Source organism: Giraffa tippelskirchi, chromosome 14 (genome assembly GCF_054371585.1).
Source record: "Giraffa tippelskirchi isolate mGirTip1 chromosome 14, T2T-mGirTip1v1.2.pri, whole genome shotgun sequence".
Lineage (NCBI taxonomy): Eukaryota > Metazoa > Chordata > Mammalia > Artiodactyla > Giraffidae > Giraffa > Giraffa tippelskirchi.
This window is the reverse complement of record NC_137288.1, coordinates 49,609,822-49,632,952: the sequence shown is the minus strand read 5'-3', so window position 1 is coordinate 49,632,952 and position 23,131 is coordinate 49,609,822. Positions and strand designations below refer to the sequence as shown.

At 42.5% G+C, this 23,131-nt stretch overlaps 4 protein-coding genes across 17 annotated transcripts in view; 1 reads left to right on the top strand and 3 right to left on the bottom strand.

The window, feature by feature from the left end:
* Window positions 1-13,928, bottom strand: part of LOC145534444 (myosin regulatory light chain 12B) — a 22,301-nt gene extending 8,373 nt beyond the window's left edge. For 2 of the 4 annotated variants that reach the window (XM_081561929.1, XM_081561932.1), the window contains exon 1: window positions 8,250-8,342. The gene's annotated coding sequence lies outside the window, so the exon portion shown is untranslated. Of the gene's footprint in view, window positions 1-8,249; window positions 8,343-11,633 lie in introns of those variants that run through there. The other 2 variants (XM_081561931.1, XM_081561930.1) reach the window with 2 other exon arrangements.
* Window positions 4,777-10,920, bottom strand: LOC145534445 (uncharacterized). The gene is made up of 3 exons (XM_081561934.1): window positions 8,059-10,920; window positions 7,224-7,934; window positions 4,777-7,177 (listed from the first exon to the last, which is right to left on the bottom strand). Exon 1 carries the CDS (start codon window positions 8,584-8,586, stop codon window positions 8,089-8,091), a length of 498 nt encoding a protein of 165 aa, XP_081418060.1. The 5' UTR covers window positions 8,587-10,920; the 3' UTR covers window positions 4,777-7,177; window positions 7,224-7,934; window positions 8,059-8,088.
* Window positions 13,466-23,063, bottom strand: LOC145534443 (myosin regulatory light polypeptide 9). Of its 3 annotated transcripts, none has more exons than XM_081561928.1 (4): window positions 22,972-23,063; window positions 17,301-17,499; window positions 16,664-16,825; window positions 13,466-13,971 (listed from the first exon to the last, which is right to left on the bottom strand). In XM_081561928.1, exons 2-4 carry the CDS (start codon window positions 17,482-17,484, stop codon window positions 13,799-13,801), a joined length of 519 nt encoding a protein of 172 aa, XP_081418054.1. In that variant the 5' UTR covers window positions 17,485-17,499; window positions 22,972-23,063; the 3' UTR covers window positions 13,466-13,798. The 3 variants fall into 3 exon arrangements, with proteins under 3 accessions (XP_081418054.1, XP_081418053.1, XP_081418052.1); XM_081561927.1 differs by lacking the exon at window positions 22,972-23,063 and adding an exon at window positions 18,235-18,287; XM_081561926.1 differs by lacking the exon at window positions 22,972-23,063 and adding an exon at window positions 18,240-18,287.
* MYOM1 (myomesin 1) overlaps window positions 22,743-23,131 on the top strand; it is a 149,963-nt gene continuing 149,574 nt past the window's right edge. For all 9 annotated transcript variants that reach the window (XR_014074603.1, XR_014074605.1, XR_014074609.1 and 6 more), the window contains exon 1: window positions 22,743-23,131. The gene's annotated coding sequence lies outside the window, so the exon portion shown is untranslated.

Genomic DNA, 23,131 nt, shown 5'->3' with positions numbered 1-23,131 from the left:
AAATGTTAATTTCCTCCCCTTCCAGTAATTTGGCTTGTATGTGACCTCAGTTATACTGAAGGTCAAGTCGGACACAGAATGTGATCCACTAGCAAGGCACTTGACTCTGCTTTAATTCTTCCTCACATTTCAAAACTGTGGGATTAAAATTCTTTTTCATGCTAAAAATTCTATGATTCTATTTCTTCAAGATTCAAAAGATACAAAAGACAGTAGATCTGAAGGCAAGAATTAGTGCTCTCCCTCAGTATCAATAAATTGTGTTTGTAATAGAGTCATTTAGAAAAACCTCCCAGAGAAAAATCTTTATTTAAAAAAAATGATCAGTCAATTGTTTCATGCTAACCCTACAGCAAACCCAAAAGTATATTATATTTAAACATCTTTGAAGGTTAGTTGGAGTTGTTCAAGAAGCTGATGCTGAGAAGGGAGAGGTAACCCAGTAAGGCTAGAAAAGCCATTATACAGTGAGCAAGTTTGAGCCCCCAGTCAAAACCTGTTACAGAGCAGATATGGCTCAAGGTAGTAATATCATGGTTTCTTTAAAAAGAAAGTTGATTTTTTCTCTGTACTTCTTTTAAAACTGAGCTTCCCTAATAGCTCAGTTGGTAAAGAATCCACCTGCGATGCAGGAGACCCTGGTTCAATTCCTGAGTTGGGAAGATCTGCTGGAGAAGGGATAGGCTGCCCACTCCAGTATTCTTGGGCTTTCCCTGTGGTTCAGCTGGTAAAGAATCCGCCTGTAGTGCAGGAGACCTGGGTTCGATCCCTGAGTTGGGAAGATCCCCTGGAGAAGGGAAAGGCTACTCGCTCCAGTATTCTGGCCTGGAGAATTCCATGGACTGTTTAGTCCATGGGGTTACAAAGAGTCAGACACGACCGAGCAACTTTCACTTCATTTAAAACTAGTGTACATTTATATTTGTATATGGTACCCATAAAAGTACACATATAAAATATCAAGTGATAATAAAACATCAGCTGAAAAGTAAGGCAAAGTTGTAGCAAAACAATCAATCTGAAACGAACTCTGGCCTCCAAAGAAACTTCCCTCCTCTTTTTCCTCACCTACTGAGATAAACATCTTGGCTTTCTCCACTTTCTCACTTCCCACTCACCACAATCTGGCTCTCTCTTCTCTACTGTAAGCACTTTCCATTTGGCAAATCCCGTCTAAGTCTTCTTGGACCCTTCTGCTATATTTGATACCATTCCATCCCTCTTCCCTTCAGGCGTCAGCAACTCTTGGCCTTTGTGAACTATAATAGCAGAAATGAACTGTCCCAAAAGGAACAGGAGCCCCAGGTTCCCATCCTTGAAGACCTCACACTCTTAGGAGGGAGACTTCTGAACATCAGCTTGGGATGCCTGGCTGAAGTAAGATGCTTGTCTGACTTGATGTCTCAGGCCTCCTCTCAGTTCTATTTCTATGCCTGGTCTTCCTCCAGTTTCTTGTTAGCCTCCTCTCTCCTCCACTCACTTAAATATTCATGTTCCCCAGCATCCTCATGGTCCACGGTTCATTAAATTAACTAACTCAGCGTTCCCTGGATGATCTCATCGGCTCTGTTCTGACAACACCTGTGACTCCCACGTCTGCATTCCCAGGGCAGACCCTTCCCTTGGGCTGTGGACTCAAACAGCCGTTTGTGCTGGTGTGAGGCACTCATCTGACATCCCAAAGACTCTCGGAATCAACGTGTTAGAAATTATCTTCCCCTCCTAACCTTTCTCAACTTTGTTTCCTGTCAGTTGATGGCACTATCACTTGCTCCCTCGCCAAGCCAGACAACTTGACCGGTCATCCTTGACTGGTCCCTCTCCCCAATGAACTAGGCCCAGCCTCTTAAATATATATCAGATTTGCTCATCTTCCTCTTGACACCACCCTACTCTGGGCCTTCATCACCTCTGTGTAGAATATGTCTATGGCCAACACATCAACCTCCTTGCCTCTTGGTGGCCTGTCAACTACTCTTTATCTTCCAGCCAGAGGTGTGTAAAACATGAAATGACCACATCATTCCCTTCTGAGAACTCTTCGGCCCTCCACCTATGCCTACAGGACAGAGAGTACAAGTTCTTAAGCACACACACCTTCCCCCGCTCTAGAATGACCTTCTCTAGCCATTCTCTGCTTTCTACTTTTCCTTCACCAACACCAAGCATCTAGAATGTGCCCAGGCACCATGCAGTTTCTCAACTCATGATTTGTTTTTGTTATTTTTCTAGCCCCAAATGCCTTGGCACCAGAGAGAATTAAAGGTCTACTCAACTTATGGCTACCTATTTGCTGAGTGACCCAGGTGCTAGGCACACGGGTGAATTAAATTTCACATGCCAGCTTTACACATGAAGGAACTGAATAGCAAAGATGTCAAACAACTTGGCCAAGGTCACCTGGTGGCAGACCTAGAATTCAACCCCTTTGTTCAAGGTGATTTTACCTGTATATTCTTCATGCAATTCTTCTAGTTTCTGTGTATTTTTAGCCACAGAGCACAGGCTGTGGGATCTTAGTTGCCCTACCAGGGATCGAACCTGCACGTCCATGGCAGGGAGCCATAGCCACCGGCCTGCCAGGGAAGTCCCTCTAGTTATTTTCTTTAACCACAAAATATTTCTTAAACTTTCAATACTCACCAATATAATCCAACATTTCTTAACAGCTACTTTCCTCTAAATGTAATTCCCAGTGAAACTGAGTTTTCAAATTCCAACGCTTCTGGGGACTATATTTGCACAGATTAGAAGTGCACAGCTGAATGGGAAGGGAATAAAATACGAATGGCACCCCCTGCAGCTGTGCACTGTTGCAGCCCCGATTTGGGTTCATCAAATGGCAGTATTTCCTACCAGTACCTGTCTTGGTTTGACATGACAGGTAAACGCTTGACATTTTTACCTGCAACTGTCAAATTACTACTTGACCTATAAATATTAAATGAATAAAACCCACCAAACTCCATCTTTAGTTACAAAAAATATCCATTTAGAACACAGCATATAAGGTAGTGAATCAGCCCTAACAGCAATGAAACGAAAGTCTCACTTCCTCTTCAAAATTTTTATTGTATTATTTTTGTAAATTTCTGATACAGAGCGAACTAAAGGTTATATGTAGTATTCACAGAAGTTAAAGAAGGGCAGGGATATAGGAATACTGGTGGTACAGGTGATTATGGTGTCAACATATTTAGATCATTGTCTAAATATTTGCAAAATCACCTGCAATAGTGCTGTGCAAATCAAAACACGGGCACTGTGATCATTAACAGGCAGCAATTGCTTGAGAACTTCATCCAGCCTCTATGGCTTTATTGGGAGCCTGGGAGAGGTGCTCACGGCGCATTCTGTCAGCTTCCTAAGAAGCATCTCAGGCAGCAACGTGATGCTACCATATGGCAGGTAGATACAGCTCTCACAGCAGTTAGCCTCTGGTTTTGACCTTGGCTGCACATCAGAATCACCTTGGAAAAGTTTTAAAAAGTGATGTCTAGGTCCTAGTCTGGTACAACTGAAACTGAATGTCTGTAGGTAAAGCCTATGAATTGGTATTTTTAAATGCACCAGGTGATTCCAGTGTAGAGTGAAGGTTGAGAATCACTGAGTTAACCACTTAGAAGGCACTGACTGTGGTTCTGAGTTTCTGTCTGACACTTTGTAATAACACTAACAACAGAAAACCAAAACAAGTTTATTAAGGTGTATATCTCACATTTACCTGGGAGATACCCAGGGAAAATGTAACTCTCAGAGGTAGCTTAGAACTCTGGCTGCAATATCATCTTCAGCTAAAGCCAGAAGAAAGGTGTGTGTGAAGGGGAGAGGCTAGGGATGAAGGAGAAAAGCACAGTGTAAACAAGAGCAAGTTTTCCCTTGCAGATTTTAGTCCCAGCCTTCCCCTCTAAGAGTCTAAAGTTGTCTCTTTAACAACCTTTGTCCTTCCTGGTAGAGAGCAAAAGAAGACCTTTGTAAATTTGTGTCCTGCCTTTAGGCAAACTTCCTGAAGCCTGTGCTTAGTCCTTCGGTCAGGTCCTTTGCAACCCCAAGAACTGTAGCCCACCAGACTCCTCTGTCCATGGGATTCTCCAGGCAAGAATCCTGGAGTAGGCTGCCATTTTCTTCTCCAGGGGATCTTCCAGACCTAGGGATCAAATCTGCGTCTCCTGCATCTCTTGCACTGGCAGGTGGATTCTTTACCGCTGAGCCACCTGGGAAGCCCTTCAGGCAAACTGAGGGAGGGCAAAGAGATTTTCTTGTGTCTGCCTCTTTTCAGTTGCCTTCAGCTCAAAATAATTTTTAGGCCAAAGTAGCTTATTTTGGAGTGGCATATTCTGCCACCCTTCATACACAATGGGACACTGTGAAAATAAAGGGGTATGACTTTGTTATAACAGATGTTGTAGGTTCTGCCATGCTCTCATTCAGATTGCTCTGTGTGGGGGAAGCCAGCACCAGGTCATGAGGGCACTACTCGACCCCACAGAGAGGTCCACGTGGCAGGGAACTGGGGCCGCCTGCCAACTGCCAGCATCAACCTGCCAGCCAGGTGAGTCAGCCATCTTGGAGGTGGATCTTCCTTCAAACAACTGCAAACCCAGCTGACATCTGGACTCCCAAGTTTAAGACAGCCAGAATCACCCTGCTAAGCTGCCCTGGAATTCCAACCCTCAGAAGCTCTGTATTGTTTTCTTAAGGTGCTAAGTTTGGACGTAATCTTATATACCCATAGAAAACTAATCAAGCCATTGTGTTTCCTTGGCATCTACAATATTTAATAGGGCAATGCCTTTATTTCAGAGTTACAGCCAAAGGATTTTTAAAACCTTGAAGGGGCCACAGCCATGTTTGCACTGGATAGGGAAATTTTCTATCCGTGGTTAGCAAACTTTAATTCCTTCTATTTGATTTCTCTTAAGTTCAGAGGGTTCTTTTAAGTGCAACAGAGTCACTCCTTCCTCAACATTCCCATCACCAACCTCTATGCTTTTCTTTAGGCAGATTACTATGCTGATTTCCTAGTTCTTCTTGCTTTCTAATTGGAGTTTTCTTCAGTTTGTCTTGAATGACTGCTTTTCTCAAGTACTGGTTGAAAAATCGGTAGCATAATGGTACCACTCAAAAATGAGGTAACTGGGGGAGGAAGGAGGAGCTGGTTTCATGAGCAAAGGGATGACAGAGAGTTCAAGTTTTAGCCATGCTACAGAGAGATGCCTGGGGACAGGATGTTTAGAAGGTCTCCTCTCAAGGCTGATTTGTGAGCAGAGGCACAGATAGAGTGAGGTCTGAGAGTGGATAAACACAAAAAAAGTAGAGAGTGGTTCTTGGGTTAAAACCTAAGGTCATTTCTGGTTCAATTCTCATCTTCGCCAAGGTCTATCAGCACCTGCAGAAACATCTCGGGAATTCCCATGGCCATTACTGTAGTCAAGACCAGTGCTCGTGCTAATTGGGAAGATCAAATGACTGGGTATGTGAGCAACTGTGAACAGCAATAATCAAGAGAATTGAGTATAGAATCAAATTAAAATACTCCACAAAATTAACCTGACATACTCAATGACATATTATTGTTTTGATGCTGCCTGTTTAGGGAGATATATAATCAGTTCCATAAATTATTATATCTGTTATTTCTTTTAGAGGCAAACTCAATTCTACAGCTTTTCTCTTAGCAGCGGTTAAGTTTTCCCCATGCTATATGCATTTTAACATTTATCACATGCACTATAATGCTGTCATTTCTTTATTATGGGTTTTATGATCACCCCAACTGGTAGTAAACTTTCTATCGTCTCTACTCCCCTATCATTTTTTTATTGTGAAATAATAAAGTAAAATTTACATGTGGTGAAATGTACAGATCTTAAAAATGATGTACACTATGTAACTACCACCCTAAGTAACCAATCATCAAGTAACAAACATGACTCCAGAAAGTTCTCTCCAAATCAATCACTCTCTCCCTAGGCTACCATTGCTCAGATTTCTATCACCATAAATAGTTCTGTCTTTGAACTTCTTATAGATGTAATTATACAGTGCATACTTTATGTGTCCAATTTCTTTCACTCAATGTTTTTGAGAGTTATGTATCTCGCTGCATTTATCAGTGATTCTTTTCTTTACTCTTACTGCCCAGTCGTATTCCATTGCCGTGTCATTTACATGTCCATTTTTATGGCATTTAGCCTATCTACCAAGGATTGCAGGGTGAAGTAGAGTGTCTTACACATTGCTGGTGCTCAGTAAACACTAGTCAAGTGAACAAATACATATGCCTCCTTGAAATCACAGACAGAATTACATACACATACGTCCTCTGTAAGGGAGGTCCTAGGTCTGACTCCCCAATTATGGCTTTCTCCAAGGTCTACCCATAAACTCCACTGGACTCTAGGCAAGAGATCCTTAACAAAATGTACCAGTCACTCCTTGTTCCATACGTGGAACAAACAAAGCTAATAAGAGTGCTAAATATGTGCTAGGCACTGGTCTAAGCATTTCCTATGTATTAACTTACGTAACCCTCAGAACCACTTTGACACAGGTGTTGTTATTTTTCCCATTTCTCAGATGAGAAAATTACGGCAAAGAGAACACATAATTTGTCTGGAGCCATAGGTAGAAAAAAGTAGAACTTAGATGCAAAATCATGCTCAGAAGTCTATCTCCAGTGCTCGTACCACTAGCTCTTAACGCCCTGCAGCTGAAATTCTCTACCAAGAAAATGTGGAGAGCTGGCTGGAAGTAATAAGCAAAGCCACCACAGCTCAGGTGCAGAACAAAGGAAGATGCCAAAATCAACCCAAGATATATGTTGTCTTTGAACCTTAGGAGACCAACAACCAGCTTTCTTAGGGGCTCCCGGTCCTTTCATCTCTCCTAAGTCCAGCAGCCCTCACCTCGGGACCTGTCCTTCAGAAGCTGCAGTTCATCTTGCCCAAACTCAGTCTCATTAAATCATAAACCGAGTCAGTCATCATAGAAGCTGTCTCATTCAACAGAGCCTGGACAAACAAACAAGAAGCTGTGTACTTAACCATAAGCTTCAAGAAAGTCCATCTAATGCTCTGAGAAAATGGGTGGTCCAGGTGAACCCCTCAAGTAACCTTGGGCAAATTATCTCACCTCGCTGGATTTCACTCTTCTCCATTATAAGACTAAAGATAACCTATAAGGTTCTTTTGAATTCTAAAGTGCTATGATTCTTTTCTCACCAAAGGGGAGTTGTAAATCCATCTTTAACCAAGGCTGCCAAACTAATCCTCTAAACACCCTTTTCTTCATCTCTCTCCCTTAGTCAAGAATCCAAAATGACTCTCTAATGCCTCTTACATAATCTTTTATTTCTCGTCAAGTTTGCAAGACATCTGTGAAAAGATTCCCACGGATCTACCCATTCCCAGCTATTATCCATCACAGTTCTGTTCCGTTCAGGCTGGTCTCCCTAGCGTCTCCTTTTCACACGACACAATTCCCACCTTTTGAGCTTTCGGTCATGTTACCGCCTACCACAGATCCAGCCATAAATAGTAAGTTCTCCCTCCCAGGGCTAAGTCCAAGGCCTTCAATGAGGTCACGATTCTTTTTTTCAGGAAACCTTTCCTGATTTTTGCTGTTTGTCCTCTTCTTCATTGGTAGGAACGGAGTAAATCTTTATAAGATGCGAGATGCTGAGAAAGAGCCAAAACTCCTGCGGAAATCGTTCCATTCACCCGGTACGAAGCCGGCACTCCCGGCAAGAACCAGATACTAGCGGGGCCCCTGAGTCCCCAAAGCACCCAGCCCTGTGCGTCGCAAAGACCCCCTCATCCACCGACCGGGCTGCGGGCGCCGAGGCACTAGGTGTGTGAAGCCGTCGGGTGACGCAGCGCCGGGGACCGGCCGCCTCCGCCGGCAGGGCGCCTCCCCAGCCCGTTTCCAAACGCCTGAGCCTCCTGACCCCTCGACGTCCAGGCTCAGGCCGGCAGCGGCCAAGGCCGTCGGGTGACGCAGCGCCGGGGACCGGCCGCCTCCGCCGGCAGGGCGCCTCCCCAGCCCGTTTCCAAACGCCTGAGCCTCCTGACCCCTCGACGTCCAGGCTCAGGCCGGCAGCGGCCAAGGCCTCCTCGCCGACCCTCCCCACCCTACCGACAGGTCCCACAGCCCCTGCCCAGCCAGCCCGCCCGCCGGCACCGGGGGCGGGGGCTGTGGTCGGGCGGCCGGAGGCACAGGGCAACGGGGCGGCCCAGAGCGCCACTCACCGCGGCCGGACACCAGCACCAGAAGCCGGGCTGCCTGCGCAGGACCAGCGAGAGGACGGGCGCGACAGCTGCGGCGCCGGCACTTCCTGCCTCGGGAGGCGGACCGGAAGTCGCGGCGGATCCAACTCCGGGAGAGGGGATGAGCCGCGGTCCTCGCTCCCGCCGCGGCCGACTTCGCCTTGTCCGCCCCGGCGCGGGGCTGGAGCCGACCACCGCGGCCTGGGTTTTCGCTGTGTCTCGCGGGTCGTGAGGTCCGGAGCGGGCACGGCGCAGCCGGGGCCCGGCGGCCCGCCCTCCTCCCCCGCCGTCGGCGGCGGGTCCCGCGGCCCTTCCGCATTCCCCGGCCGGCGCGAGCCCTCGGTTTGGGGGTCGCCGGGCGCCACCCACCCAGGGATGTCACTTGGCAGATCAAAGTACACCCCGCCGATTACACCTGAGTTTCAGATAAAACGAGTAGTTTTTCAGGTTCCGTCCCGCATCACACTGGGGAAGGTTAAGAGGGCGGCGGCCGGCGGTGTCCGCCTGCAGGAAAGCCTTTTCTTGACAAACTGCACGCCCAGACCGAGTTCTGTCATCTCCCCTCTCCTGTCTTAATCCTCACGTTATCTATCAGGTGTACCCCCTGACCAGGACAGTTTCTCCTTTCAACCACGGGAAAGCTTTACTCAAGTTACTTGCTTTCCTTTGATTTACTACAGTACAAACGTACTTACACACACAAGCGCGCACACGCATTATACCATGCTCTTGGTCAAAACAAAGGACACCACCAAAATGCATTACTCTCGTTTTGTTCTAGCCTTCATATTCCCTCAACCTTGGAATATTATGAAAGTGAAAGTCACTCAGCCGTATCCGACTCATTGTGACTCCATGGACTGTAGACCGCCAGGCTCCTCTGTCCATGGGATTTCCCAGGCAAGAATACTGGAGTGGGTAGCCGTTTCCTTTTCCAGGGGATCTTCCCGACCCAGGAATCGAACCGGAGTCTTCTGCATTGCAGGCGGATTCTTGACAGTTTAGCTACCAGGGAAGCTCTTGGAATATTATAGATGGATAAAACTATTTCTGGATAATGGGAGATAGCAACCCTTTGTGGAGCAGTGTTGCCTCAACATGTGCTGGATGCTAGGGAGAACAATCCAGTCTTTTATATTCTAGGAAAGTGATGAGAAATCTAGGAATCTTTCATTAGAAATTCCTAGGTCGTAGGAACCTTGTGTTCAGCACTCTATACCAGTTGTTCTTAGAACAGTAGCATCAGTAAGAACCGCCCCCAAGCCCCGCTCCCCCCGCAGATTCAGGTCAAGGGTAGGGCAAGAATCTGCATTCCCAGGACATCACCCAGCATCCTCCCGGGGTAGCACTGCCCCCAGGCCCTTAATTGAATGCATTTTCTCTCCAGTCTGAAACCAACTGCTGAGAAATCATATCTGGTTTTAAAATATTTACCTTTTCCCTCAGCTGCAGTCTCCCCTCTGGCCCAATCATTAAATTTTTTCCCACTCATCATAACATTTTGGCTTCTGAGGTGTTTGTCACAGAGCTCTTCTATGTGCGCTATTAACCATCCCATAAGTCCTCACCCTGGCCACCTTAAATAAGATCATAGCTGAGCTACCCTGACTATACTGTCTTTGATCTCCATGTGTGTTTCTAGAACTGTGCTTTTCAACACAATGGTCACTAACCACGTGTGGCTATTTAAATGTAAATTAAAAATTCAGTTATTTGAGACACATTTTAAGTGCCCCATAGTTACATGTCACCTAGTGTCCTTATTGGACAGCACAGAGAGCATTTCCGTCATCACAGAAATTTCTACTGGCTAGCACTGTTCTAAAAAAATAATCCTAGGGTATACTGTTCTCTCTAGATTCAAAAGAAAAACTTATTTATTAATGAAAAGTTGAATAAGTATCCAGTGCTTGGGAAACAGTTAATTATGGCTTATCCTTATCAAAGATAATTGTTTACTGTGGTCATTAAAAATGGTTTAAAAAAAGGTAACATACTTAAAACAAAAATGATGGGTATGCCACAATATGACAAATTTAAGATACATTAAACTAAAAAACACAACTATAAAATGTATGTAGATAAATATGGAACAGAAGTTATGATGCCTGCTATTTGAGCAATCACACAGAAACCTAGGATAAAAAGATACAGGGACTTGGGAAAACTGGCTGTTGAAGGATAAGCTCCAGCAATGCTTTTCAGGACAGCAAAAAGACAAAAACCAGGGTTGCAGGGAAATCAAGAACTTAATACACTTAAAGAGGAGCTGGAAAGATACAATTTCAACACACTGGACCTACTTGGAAATCTAAACTGTTTAAGGACCTACTCTATACCACACATTTTTATGTATATTCTCATTAAATGCTAATGACAACTCTTTAATAAAATTCTAGTTTGAGATAATTTACTATCAGACCACTGTAGACCTTTCTACTAACCTCAGCCTTTCAATCTCCAACTATGATTAACTCCTGTTACCTACCCTTTACTGTTTTCAGAGGGAGCACTATCCATTTTTATTTTTCCAAGAATAATCCTACAACACGTGATCTAGGTTGTCTCTGGTTAGACATCACTCCTTTGGTTTCATTCGCTTTTTCTCTAAAGAAATGTCCTGTGGTCCTGCCTTCCTTATAAGCCTTTACAACTTCAAAACAGCCCCTGCTGGCAAACAGAATAACCACAATCTGAATACCTACTGGATGCCAGACCATTTAGCTTTAGTGTCTATTTTTACTACAAACATAGAGGGTATTGTCCCTGTTAAACAGGTGAGGAAACTGACATTTATGGTGACCTGCCTAAGGACATAAAATAAGATTGGCAGAATTGTTATTGGCAGAATTCACTCAGCCAAGTCTGACTCTAAAACTCATACTGCTCCTAATCACAAAAATGGTGCTTTATATATTCATAGATTATGTTCCTATTATGAACCAAGAGCATTACTTCCATTTTACAAATGAACAGAGGTTGAGGGGGTCAAATAACTTTCTTAAGGTTATAAAGCCATAATGGAGCACAAACAAGGTTAAAATGCAGCTGGACTGAACCCCAAACCTAGACACTGTCCCTGTCTCCTGCTACATTGAATTCTGCACCTAAGAGCTCTAGTAGAAGTGACCAACTTGCCAAATCTAGTGGCCTCCTTTAAACTCTCCCATATTGGATTTTTCTGTGGTTTAACACTATTGACTAACCTCCTCACTCTTCAAACTATTCACCTGGTTTCCATCACACTGTGTCTGTGGCTTTATCTACTATCCAAGCCCTTTTCAACATCTATCTGATCCTCCTTAAAACTTGCCAGCACACCCTGTAGTCTAGTTATATCTCTTGTGGTTCTTTCTCTCCTCATACCTTGTAAAAAATGGTTGCCTTTCTTTTTCATAATTTGCTTTCACTTGTCTTATATAGCCGGACCTGTTCCTGTTTCTTCCAGCAGCACTCATAAACTGCGGCTCTCATCCAGGCACAGACGTTCTTCGATTAAGTAAAATCAGGGCCCTGGAGTCAGAATGACACTGTCATCATAAGCAAGTGGGTAAGGAGGCTGCCCCCATTAGGCTGGTTTCATCAGAAGTTTTGCAGTGGTTTGCTTCAAGTATGCCTTTTCATCATGGAGGCTGTTTTTTCTATCAAACGCACTCACTGTTGGGAATACATGCTTTAGCGATTTACTGGCAATCATCTTAATTATGCAAAGCCTACTTTCCACATAGAGAATGCTGTTACTAAATGAGGAGACATTTCATTGAGAGGAGACCATCCACTGTTTCTAATGGTGGCTGGTTCTTTGAGCCGTTATCTGAAATGGAAATGGAGACACTGCAAGACATCATTTCAGTAGATGAGGCTACTTTTCTTTCCCCCCTAGTATGGGAACAATGTTATTTGTTCTTCACTGGAAATTTGTTAACAAAGCAGGGCTATTTTTTTTCCCAGCTGAAATGCAAATTTAGTTCAACAAACAAAATTTCAGCATCATGGTTGTAGCCTGAAAAAAGTACTTTGCTTATTTAAACCACTGAATGAAATTCAGGAACACACTAAAGGCAAGCGTTAAGGCAGTTGCTAAGAGCCTAATCTTAAAAGGCGCAAGAGCAGTCTCGTCACTGGTCCTTCCACTTCTGTTCTATAAAGCTGGCCTCATGAGGTTAAAGAATCCAGCTCACCTATTCTGTTCAGTGTGACGGTCTAATGCCCTGAAGGCATTCAGTAATTGCATGTTCACTGAGGTAATAGTTTTGTCCAATAGTCTTGTTATTAGTAGTATAAAATGTAAAATTACAAGTTAACAGTCATTCATCTTCATAGGCTAATTGTCCATCCACTCTTCCCACCTAACCTCCCCCTAGTGTTTTAAGATCTTTCTTAAACTCACGAATTCTCAAGAGTCAGATTTTTAAAGCCCGAAGTAAATGAAACTGTCTACCATTTCCTGATTAACTCTGAAAACAGTCCTGCATTCCTACAAACAGCAGAAGTTATTTTTAGGATTGAAATAATTATCTCACTTTCCCAGGCATGTAGCTTCAGCTGTTCTGACTGCGGGCAGGTCAGGAATGTCAACGATTTGCCCATGAACTCATGTGAATCTCTGCATAAATAAACATGGTGTTTCAATAGGGACCCTGTGTTAAAAAGAAACTACATACAGGAAAAAAAAAAAAAAACCTCTTATTTCCAACACTTTGAAATACAATACAGAAAAATCGGCCTTTTTGATAAAAGCATTCCATAGAACCTTTGGGGGCTAAAACAGTTTCAAAAATTAGGACAAATTAAAATTGCACTCAGTGGCCTGGTCTAGTTTTAAATGACATGAAGGAACGTACAAAAAGCTTAGAACAGATTTGGAGGGATGCTGGCAGGTTCAGTATTGAACTTTAGGATTTAAAGCTACCAAAGCTATCATACATATATATATATGCAAATTCTATAGGAAATTATTTTAAAATTCAAAGTGCAGAAAACTCCATAAAGGCAGTTAAAAATTGGATTTTTTTTGAAAAGGGGGGAAGACTGAATAGAGGAAATAGAACTGTTAAGAAACCTGGAAGGAGTACGGGGGAAGTATAACAACCATATCATTTTCTAGGATTTGCCTTACTACCCACCCTTCTTTAGATGATGCACCAAGACCAATAAAAGTCAATTTTGGTAAATAAAAAAGTTTTTATACAAGTAAGTTTTTATCATAAAGTTTAATTATGGTTCAGAAAAAATTGAGTGAATAACCTTCTCTGAAAAAATATATTGACTCTGTAGACTGCAGTTACTGGGGGCAGGGAGGGTAGACGGCAGCTGGTAAGTTAAATTACCCTATTTTCTATTCTTAAGATGACAAGAAGTCCCACATCCAGTCTGATTATAGAGATGCATGTGCCCCAAATGGCTGAGAATAAATACAACAAGAAAGGAAGAAGCTGTAAAGCTAAGGGCATGCAATAGGCTCGAAGAGAAAGTCTCAGAAATACCCAGAGTGGCAACAAGGAACGTTCGGCTGGAGTTTGAAGTTCTTTTTAGTCATCTTTGTCTTTCGCTCCATGCTTAAGGATGCGCGTGAACTCAATGTAATTGAAATTCCCCTTTTTGTCAATAGGTGCTTCTCTGTACAGCTCATCCACTTCCTCATCTGTAAACCGGTCTCCCATTGTGGTCAGCAGTTCTCTCAGGTAATCCTCCTGAATGGTTCCTAAAGAATAAAGAAACAGAGATCAGAAGAGACACTCCTCTGAGGAATAATTACAAGGACCATCTACACTTGACTAAGCACAAGGTTTACATTAAGGACTATAAGCATGTAAATGTATGAAATATAGTCTTGACACTACTAAGCCAGCCTCAGCACAGCTGCCTAGAAAATCCTCCGTTGCTTAGTGACATTAACCTTCTCTGCTCTGACCTCACCTGACAACAACCTCCCAATCTCTTGGTAACAACAGCTAATCCTATGCCAAACCACAAGCCATGAAGTATGATGCTTCCTCAACATACCATGTATAATCACACTTCTTCTACGAGCAAATACACTAAAATCATCATTGTTCTTATTTAGGCACTAAGTCATATCCAACCCTTTTGTGACCCCATGGACTGGAACCTTCCCTCTGTCCATGGGATTTCCCAGGCAGGAATACTGGAATGGATTGCCATTTCCTTCTCCAAGGAATCTTCCAGACCGAGAGATCAAACCCACAACTCCTGCTTGGCAGGTGCATTCTTTACCACTGAACCACCTGGGAAGCCCTAAAATCATCATAAACATCGGTAAAATGCTTCAGTGGAAAGAATACTGAAGCTGTGAGGTCCAGTTTTAACAAGGTATGTAACTTCAGGCACTTCACTTTACCTTTTTAAAATACGCAAAATGAGATTTAAAAAATTTTAAAAAGCAAGTCTAATTTTAGATTCAGTAACAAATATGGTTAGGCTCAGTGCAAAACCACTGAGTAGACAGCTGAGCATTAACTATGTCACAGACACTGGGATAGGCACTGGAGCGTAACAGTGAGCAGAGAGGAATGTTCTCTACTTTGGACCTGTGCAAGCAGGGGTCCCATGAAACCTGACTGCACATCAGAATCATCCAGGGAGCTCAAAACAACCCCAGAGGCCACCCCCTGACACTGATATTTAAAATGGCCCCCTAGGTAATTTCCATAAGCAATCATGATCGAGACCCACTCTTGCAGTAATCCAAAGGTATTAAATGACAATTCAAGCACAGAGATTTTTGAAATTCATAGTTTCTACTTTACAGCAACTTGTGTGTGTGAAATTAAACTAAAATGTTGATATATTTCCTATAAAATAATTTTAAAGTGTAAGATCAGTTCACAATAGAAACTCCAAATTTATGGGTTCTTTTGCTAACTCAACCCTAGATTGAAAAAAAAATGTTCTCCAAATCTTAGACTTTTAGATTTTAGAAATAAACCCTCCACTTTAGCCAAGTCCTTCAACCATCATGTAAACTAATCAACTATGTGCAGGGACTGTGATAGTAGCTGGGAGGGGTTACGAAGAGGGGAACATGATGCTGTTGCAGATGCACAGCCCTTACCCCAAGACCGGGAGAGACTGTGATGACTGGAAACAAGCATACAACTAAAGCATAAGTTCAGGCAGAATATGTGCCAGCAGAGACATATAAACTACTGTGGAGGTGGAAAGCAGCGAGAGCTTTTCAAGTTTTCCCAGAGGCCAGGAGAAAACAGTATGAAAACACAGCTAAGGCTGTTAAGAATGTGACCACTGAGATGACTCTGAAGAACAGATAAGACACTTTACTTTAATGGTTTTATTCCCTTCCACTAAAAAAGTAACACATGTTCACTGTTTAAAAAAAAAAAAAATTAATACACAAAAGTTTTTGGCAAGAAAAAAAGTCTCTTCTGCCTGCCCTTCCCCTGCCAGTTCCAGAAATAACTGTTCCGAGTTTTTGATTTCAAGGGGAAGGAGGTGATCTGAGTAGGAAGGCAGAGGCAGAAATGGTGGAGGGAAGTCAAGGCAACAATGCATGGAGATTGGAAGGAGGTTGGGAAAATGATGCAGGAGTCAAGAGGATGGTCTACTTTAATAGGCCAGATGAGGCCCTATCGTGGGACACCTTCAAAGCCAGAGTGGAGAGACTGTGCTTCCATCCCCACACACTACACTTGGGCTAGTCCAAATGCTGTGTAACCAAAGGGTGTGCCTTCCTTCTTAAAAATCTTGCCGTGTGAGTTACCCCCCTTTTTTTCCCTCTTATATACACTTCTGCCAAAGGAGCAGGCATTCATGTAGCTAGCCTTTCGGGTTTCTTTGAGAGTCCACTCTATGCAGGCAGTAAGCTACTATCTCATTCCCTCATTTAATCTTCACAACAACCACACGAGGTAGAAAATATTATGGTCCATCTTACTGATAAGAGCCTTAGAGAAGTTGCCTGAAATCAGACAGCTATTATGCAGAAGAGGATTGTGAAACCAGGGCACCTGATTCCAGATACCAGATCTAAACAATCTCAGAGCAGAGAGGTACCCGATAAACCAACATAGGACTGTACTGACACCACCATCTACACTTTTTTCCAAGATTGCTCCTGTAAAAGATACTCATTTGACCCACTTACTGAGTGTCTAACCCCTGTGGAATTATTCTAGTAAAGGAATAACAGAAGTTTCCTAAAGAAGCTCCAAATTCACCTATTAAATTGTAAATTAAATATTTAAGGGCAGAGGCAGTAAAGTGAGTGCCTAACATGCCATAAGTGAAACCTGTCCCCCAAAACAGGTCTGGTATAAACCTGAGGGTGTTACATGTCGTCATGTTTCAAGTTATATATTTTAGCTGCTATAACCAAACAACAATCAGTTGGTAATTAAAGGTTACCTCCGACTTACCAGTTGCTTCTTCATCAAAGCAAGCAAAAGCATTTCTGATGACATCTTCTGGATCTGTGCCGTTTAACTTTTCACCAAACATCGTGAGAAACATGGTAAAATTTATGGGACCTGGAGCCTCATTCATCATGGCATCCAGATACTCATCAGTTGGATTTTTTCCTAAACAAAAACAAAGGGTCATAATTTTAATAACATCACAAAACACATCATGGTAAACATTTTGACATGACAGATGATCCTTTATACAGTTTGCTATTTGTGTTCAAGATAGTAAAACTATTTGGAAAAGTCTTCTCAAGGAAAAGGGTCTGTATAAAGAGTCTGGAGACTGTATGCTATTCCACTGGGATGGCAGGAGGAATAACACTGCTTTCATAATCACGATCAGAGTTTGCAGCACACACATGCACGCACACACACACAAACGCAGCTGGTCTCCAGCCTCATTCTGAGACTTGGCCAATCTGCAGGTGGTCCAAGGACCTTACTTTGGGAAACAATGCTCCAGATTTTGAATCTTAGTGAACTGTAACATCATTAGATTGGCTTCACAAAACTTTTAAGACTTCAGAAATAAATAGAAAAGGTTGTTCTAGAAATTGTTTGAATTATTAATATTAAAACTGATCATTACCCAGAGAAGCAAGCATGTCATGCAAGTCTTCCTTGTCGATGAAGCCATCCCTGTTCTGGTCGATCATGTTGAAGGCCTCCTTGAACTCCTGAATCTGGGACTGGTCAAACATGGCGAACACGTTGGAGGTTGCGCGCTGGGGGCGCTTCTTGGTGGTCTTGGTCTTTGCCCTTTTGCTCGACATGGTGGCAGTCAAATCCTAACAAAGAGGGGAAATACAAGAAATAGCAAAAACTAAATTGAACCAACCTTCCAGAGATATTTGAGCCACTGACAGATGGGTTTAAAAACTATTTCACAGGACAGTATCACTTGGCAAAAATCTGTCAACTAATTGATACCATTACTCAGAGGATCAATCTACAAAGAGAAAAACCAGACTCATCTTTTGAATTCACTCATCCTTAGTAGCTGTGACATTTAGCAAACAGTCTGTCACTAATTTCAAGTTCCAACTTACCACCAACATTAATTCAAAGCTCAGAGCATTATCAGTAAGATTTCCTGTCCCCAGTACTACTGGACAGCTGATTAAGGACTGATAATAACTCAATCCAAAATAATATAGAAAACAAGAAACAAAGGATGTCAGGACGCTGGAGAAAAAGTGCCAGTTCTATACCTCAGCGTTATGCAGTACTGACGAACACTAACTCATCTTCTAAGCCAAATCATCCGAAGTGACTAAGTCCTCTAAACAAAAATCGGAGCACAATACAAAATTTTTAAAGCAATTTAGTTTTTAAGAAGTTTTGGAAAGCATTTTAAGAGATATGGAAACTACCTTTGCTCTCTAATAATCTAAATTTCTCCCTGTAAAGCTTAAGTTAAAAATAAAAATAACATACAATAATTCCCTTTCAACACTAAATCTTTAAGATTATAAGCAATTTGAAGTTAAAAATCCCACACTCAGCAGACAATAAAACTTTACCATACCATCCTTCAGAGCTGAGGTGGCGAGGCAGTCAGCAAAACCTCTAACCCACAAGACTAAGACACTGTAATCAGTTATATTCTCTCAAGCAGGTCTAAAATAGGCACTACTGATTTCACACTCTGACCAGGACAACAGTTTTGAAGCTTACGTTCTGAAAACAACATTTAGCTATGATGTAGCAAAACACTATGCCCTTGCTCTAAAAATAAGTCTGTGGATCGCAAAGAATGAACTACCTAGATGTCAGTACTGCCAAGTGAACTTAGGACACAATGCTTCATATGAGTTTTAAAACTTATTTCTTACATTCTTTCCTTGATTACACCACACCAGCCAGACTACATTCAATTATAGAAATAATTAGAAAAGCTCTGACAATGCCTGATTTTTTTTTTTTTTTAAAGCTTACTCTGTTCTCAGATTTTTAGAAGGAAATTCCACAAAGGAGAGTCACAAATTCCAATTCATCAAATATAGCACTCCTGCCATGCACTGGAATGTGCTTCTGGTAAGCTATACCCTACTTGACATAGAAGTTAGGGTATATGCTCCTCCCTGGTTTCCAAGTTTCCTTTAATTACTCTTTCATGATATTTTCACTTTATAACAACTCTGGACGCAGTAAATCCCTTTATTATCTAAACTAGAGAGCTGTAATTCCCCCCTCTAGTTTAAATGTAGTTTAAAAACAAGTAGTTACAGCATATATTATTTCTTCCTCTCCTAAACAGACTCCAGGATTTCGGTTAGTGGTTGAGACTCAATGAGTGGCACATATTTACCAGTCCACATCTCTTTAGTATTTTAGGTATGCCCCGACTTTGCACAACAAAGCATGTGTTTAAAAATAGTCTGTTTTGGGGACTTCCCTGGTGGTCCAGTGGCCAAGACTCTGTGTTCCCAGTGCAGGGGGCCCAGGTTCTATCCCTGGTCAGGGCACTAGATCCCATATGCCGCAACTAAAGATCCTGCGTGCTGCAACTAGACTCAGTGCAACTGAAATAAATATTAAAAAAAAAAAAAAATAGTCTGTTTTGTTTGACAACATTGTATTACCCTAACTATACACAAATGTCAGTTGTTTTAAGAACAAAGAAGCAGATGAAAAAGACAGGTCAAATGGTTGATAACAACTGATTTTTTAAACCTACAAGACCTCATAATACTCAATTTAGTATTGTTTCTCTAGATACCTTTTTTAAAATACTCAGGTTGGATTATCAAGTAGCACACACACTCTCATTCTAGAATTTTGATACATTTCCTATTTAGTCTTTCTTTTAATCATGCATTTAATTAAAATCAGTCATTTTAATCATGCATTCTTTAACTATGTAAATACATCATAAGATTTTTTAAAGTTATAAAGTTATTTTTGGGGTCAGCGCTGACAATGCCCTCAGAGTTTTTCTTTAGCTTATTTGACCCTTAATCATCAACCATTAATATGATCAGCAGAATTACATTTATGTGCATCAAACATCATGAATGCTGATTATTATTTAAGAATTAAGAAATGTTAAGGTAGGTGTGCTCTCTTTGAGGAAGTTAAAATACAGTTGGGAGGCAACTGTGAAGAAATGAGATGATTGGTTCAACTTATGAAATGAGTTACATAGTTTTCATTCCAACAGTATGACTCTCCAAGTTAAAACAATGTGTAACAAAAGTGAAAAATAACTCAAAGGTGGTACATGATTATCAAATACTATGAGTTCAGAAAAGTTCTTTGTTTCTGAAAGTTTTTTGTGGGTGGGTAGGGGGAAGGGTGGGGGAAAGAACTTGAAAAACCCTAAAAGCTACATGACATCCTTAGAATTAAGAAATTTAAATGTTAGCCTTAATTCTAACAAATTAGGGTAGTTAATGCTATCAAAATTTGGTAGTATAATGCTGGGCAAGTTACTACACAGACCTTTACTTTTTCAAGGAGGTTGGATTCTGATCTGTGAGTTTATCTCCCACCAGAAATCTGGATTCTTTCAGTGATAGAGAGTTCAGCTTTGCTATCAAGTTACTTCAAAATAAGAAAAGCTGTTACTGTAGCCCTCCAGGCTCCTCTGTCCATGGACTTCTCCAGGCAAGAATACTGGAGTGGGTAGCCATTCCCTTCTCCAGGGAATCTTCCCAACCCAGGGATGGAATCTGGATCTCCGGTATTGCTGGCAGATTATCACCTGAGCCACCTAACTCGGGTGGAGAGGGAGCAAAATGAGAAACAGTGCCATGATCCCAAGGAGCCGATCACTTTAGATACTGTCACTGTCCTCCTTGCTATGATTCAGGTATGCTGTCCACTTCTACTTTCCTCAAACAAGTCAGCCTGTAACTTTCTTCATATAACAAGCCTTCAGCAAATGCACAATTCTTATAGGCTATGGAAAAATAAAACTGAAAATATTTTATACATCAATGTAAGTATTATTTATGTACAATGGGAAGATTGCTATGCAAGCACCCACAGTTTCCAAGTTATGTCTTCACTCATCATAAGCTCAGTCTAGAATTTACTTTTGAGGTATTTAATGAAAGATCTTTGGTGTGAAGAGCTCTGTGTTGTATGGAACTTGAAAACCCTGAGACTTACAGAGTCAACGTCTATGAAATTCACAAGGATTTCAGATGCATGAGAAAAAGTGAATGAAAACAGTTCAAGGGTTGTTAAGGAGAATCAGTTTACAGAACCGAAGGAGTATAACCTTGTCTTAATCAGAGAAGGGGCGTACTGGCAGTACTAAATTTCTGGATTTATCCTTCTAGCTGGATCAAATAGGAAGAGAATCATTCAGTGTTATGACAAAAGGACGGATACAAACTGTGTCAGGAAGAAGTTAGACTAGATTAAGTGATGGGAGGAATGGAAAATAAAGATCCTCAAAGAGGCTTTCCCCACACACCAAGGGCAACAAGAAGATTTTTCAGAATTTCTAGATACTCTGGTTTCACTTATAAAATGTGATTAACACATACCAATATTGGCTTCCCCAGTGGTTCAGTGGTAAAGAATCTGCCTGCAATGCGGGAGACAGAGGAGATGCGGGATCAGCCCTGGGTCGGGAAGATCCCCTGGAGGAGGAAATGGCATATCACTCCAGTATTCTTGCCTGGAGAATTCCATGCTGAGGAGCCTGGAGAGAGCGCGTGCGCGCGCGCGCACGCGCACACACACACACACACACGCAAATGTTACTTTGCACTTGCTAAGTCGCATCCCACTCTTTGCGACCCTATGGACTGTAGCCTGCCAGGCTCTTCTGTCCATGGGATTCTCCGGGCAAGAATACTGGAGTGGGTTGCCCCGCCCTCCTCCAGGGGATCTTCCCGAACCAGGGATCGAACCTGCATCTATTACGTCTCCTGCATTGGCGGGCGAGTTCCTTACCACTAGAGCCACCTGGGAAGCCCAGATACTCTAGTTAGAATTCTAGAGTCCAGCATTTATAATGGTAATAAATGTAAACTAATATGAAGACTTTCTACATAACACTCAAATTGATAATACTCTGGAAATACATGTTCCTTAATGAAAAACTCCCCTCTTAGCAAACACTTCCTAAAGTGATGGCACATAACATCAACTTCCCAAATCCAGACCAAATCTACTGGTCTGGATTTAATCAATGTACATTTTTTTTTTTACAAGCTAAGCTTAATCAATGTACTTTTTTTTTTTTTACAAGCTAAGTTTATGTACTTTTTTGGTGCTAACCAGTTTTTGAAAAGTACATTTTCAGGCTGGTGTTTCCGTTCCAATTTAACCAAGTTTTCAATTCCTAAGCAAACTTCCGGTTGAAGGTAGGATTAGTCCTCTAAGACTGCCACACCCAAAAAGTTCTCAGTTCTTGACAAAGGCAATTCGTTGTCGAGGTTCACTAGCCAGTAAAGCCTAACTTTTTCAAGTTTTTCTGGCTAGGTTTTCATCAAAAGCCTTCCAGAAAAATAAAAAAATACTAGTAATTTTAAGAATCACTCATTTTCTACACCTTTAGATGTACAACTTTCTGCAATTAAGTTAAAATCTCAACTGAACGCTTATTTCTATTTCAAAGTTCTGTAAAGAAATGATACCCTCTTTGATGAACCAATTCAGCTACTTTGAAAGTAAACACTTTGAGAAACGGACTTAACTCGGAGGCTCCACCCCAGAGTAACAGCGAGTTTTTTGGGAGTTTTTCTGAAGCCTCAAACTAAACCCCAAACTCCTGTTTGTCCAACTATCACTTAAAAAAAAAAATCAAAAAACTCCAATTACAAAAGTGGATACTAAGCTGAAGTTACTAATTTGAGCTGATTATTCCCACTAAACGTAGCCACACAGCTGTAATAACAGCTGCAGCGGACGGGCGTCCGGGTACCGCACCAAGGCTACAGTTTTTGCGCAAACTCTCTGGAATCGGGCAAGTTTACATTAGAAACTAAACTTAGCCCCAGCGTCAGCTCCGCGGAGCTCGGGTTTCGCAGGCCGGCTGCCGCCCAAGCTCGCGGCGCCAGCAGGCTAAACCACACTTCCCAAGCTCCAAGTTTGGGCAAAGGAGCGAGGCTGGCGTCCGGGCCGCTTCCGGCCGCGGCCTTCGACGCCAGAGCGGCCAGTGGGCTCGAAACCCAGGAACCCGCACGCACACCTGCCCAGGTGCGCCCCGGGCAGCAATGCTGACCACCCCTCGCCCCAGCCGCCCCACGGGGATGCACAACGGGACGGGCCTCCCGCGCCCGACCGCGAGCACCACTCACCCTAACTCAGCCGCGAAAATCTGAGAGCTTCAAGAACCTCCTCGCTGCACCGGCTGCCGCTACCTACTCCCTTCGACTCCCAGAGACGATACAAAACCGACACTTCCGGCCTCCGCTTAGCGGACCGGAAGGAAGGGAGTCATCATTCTCGGCTAACACT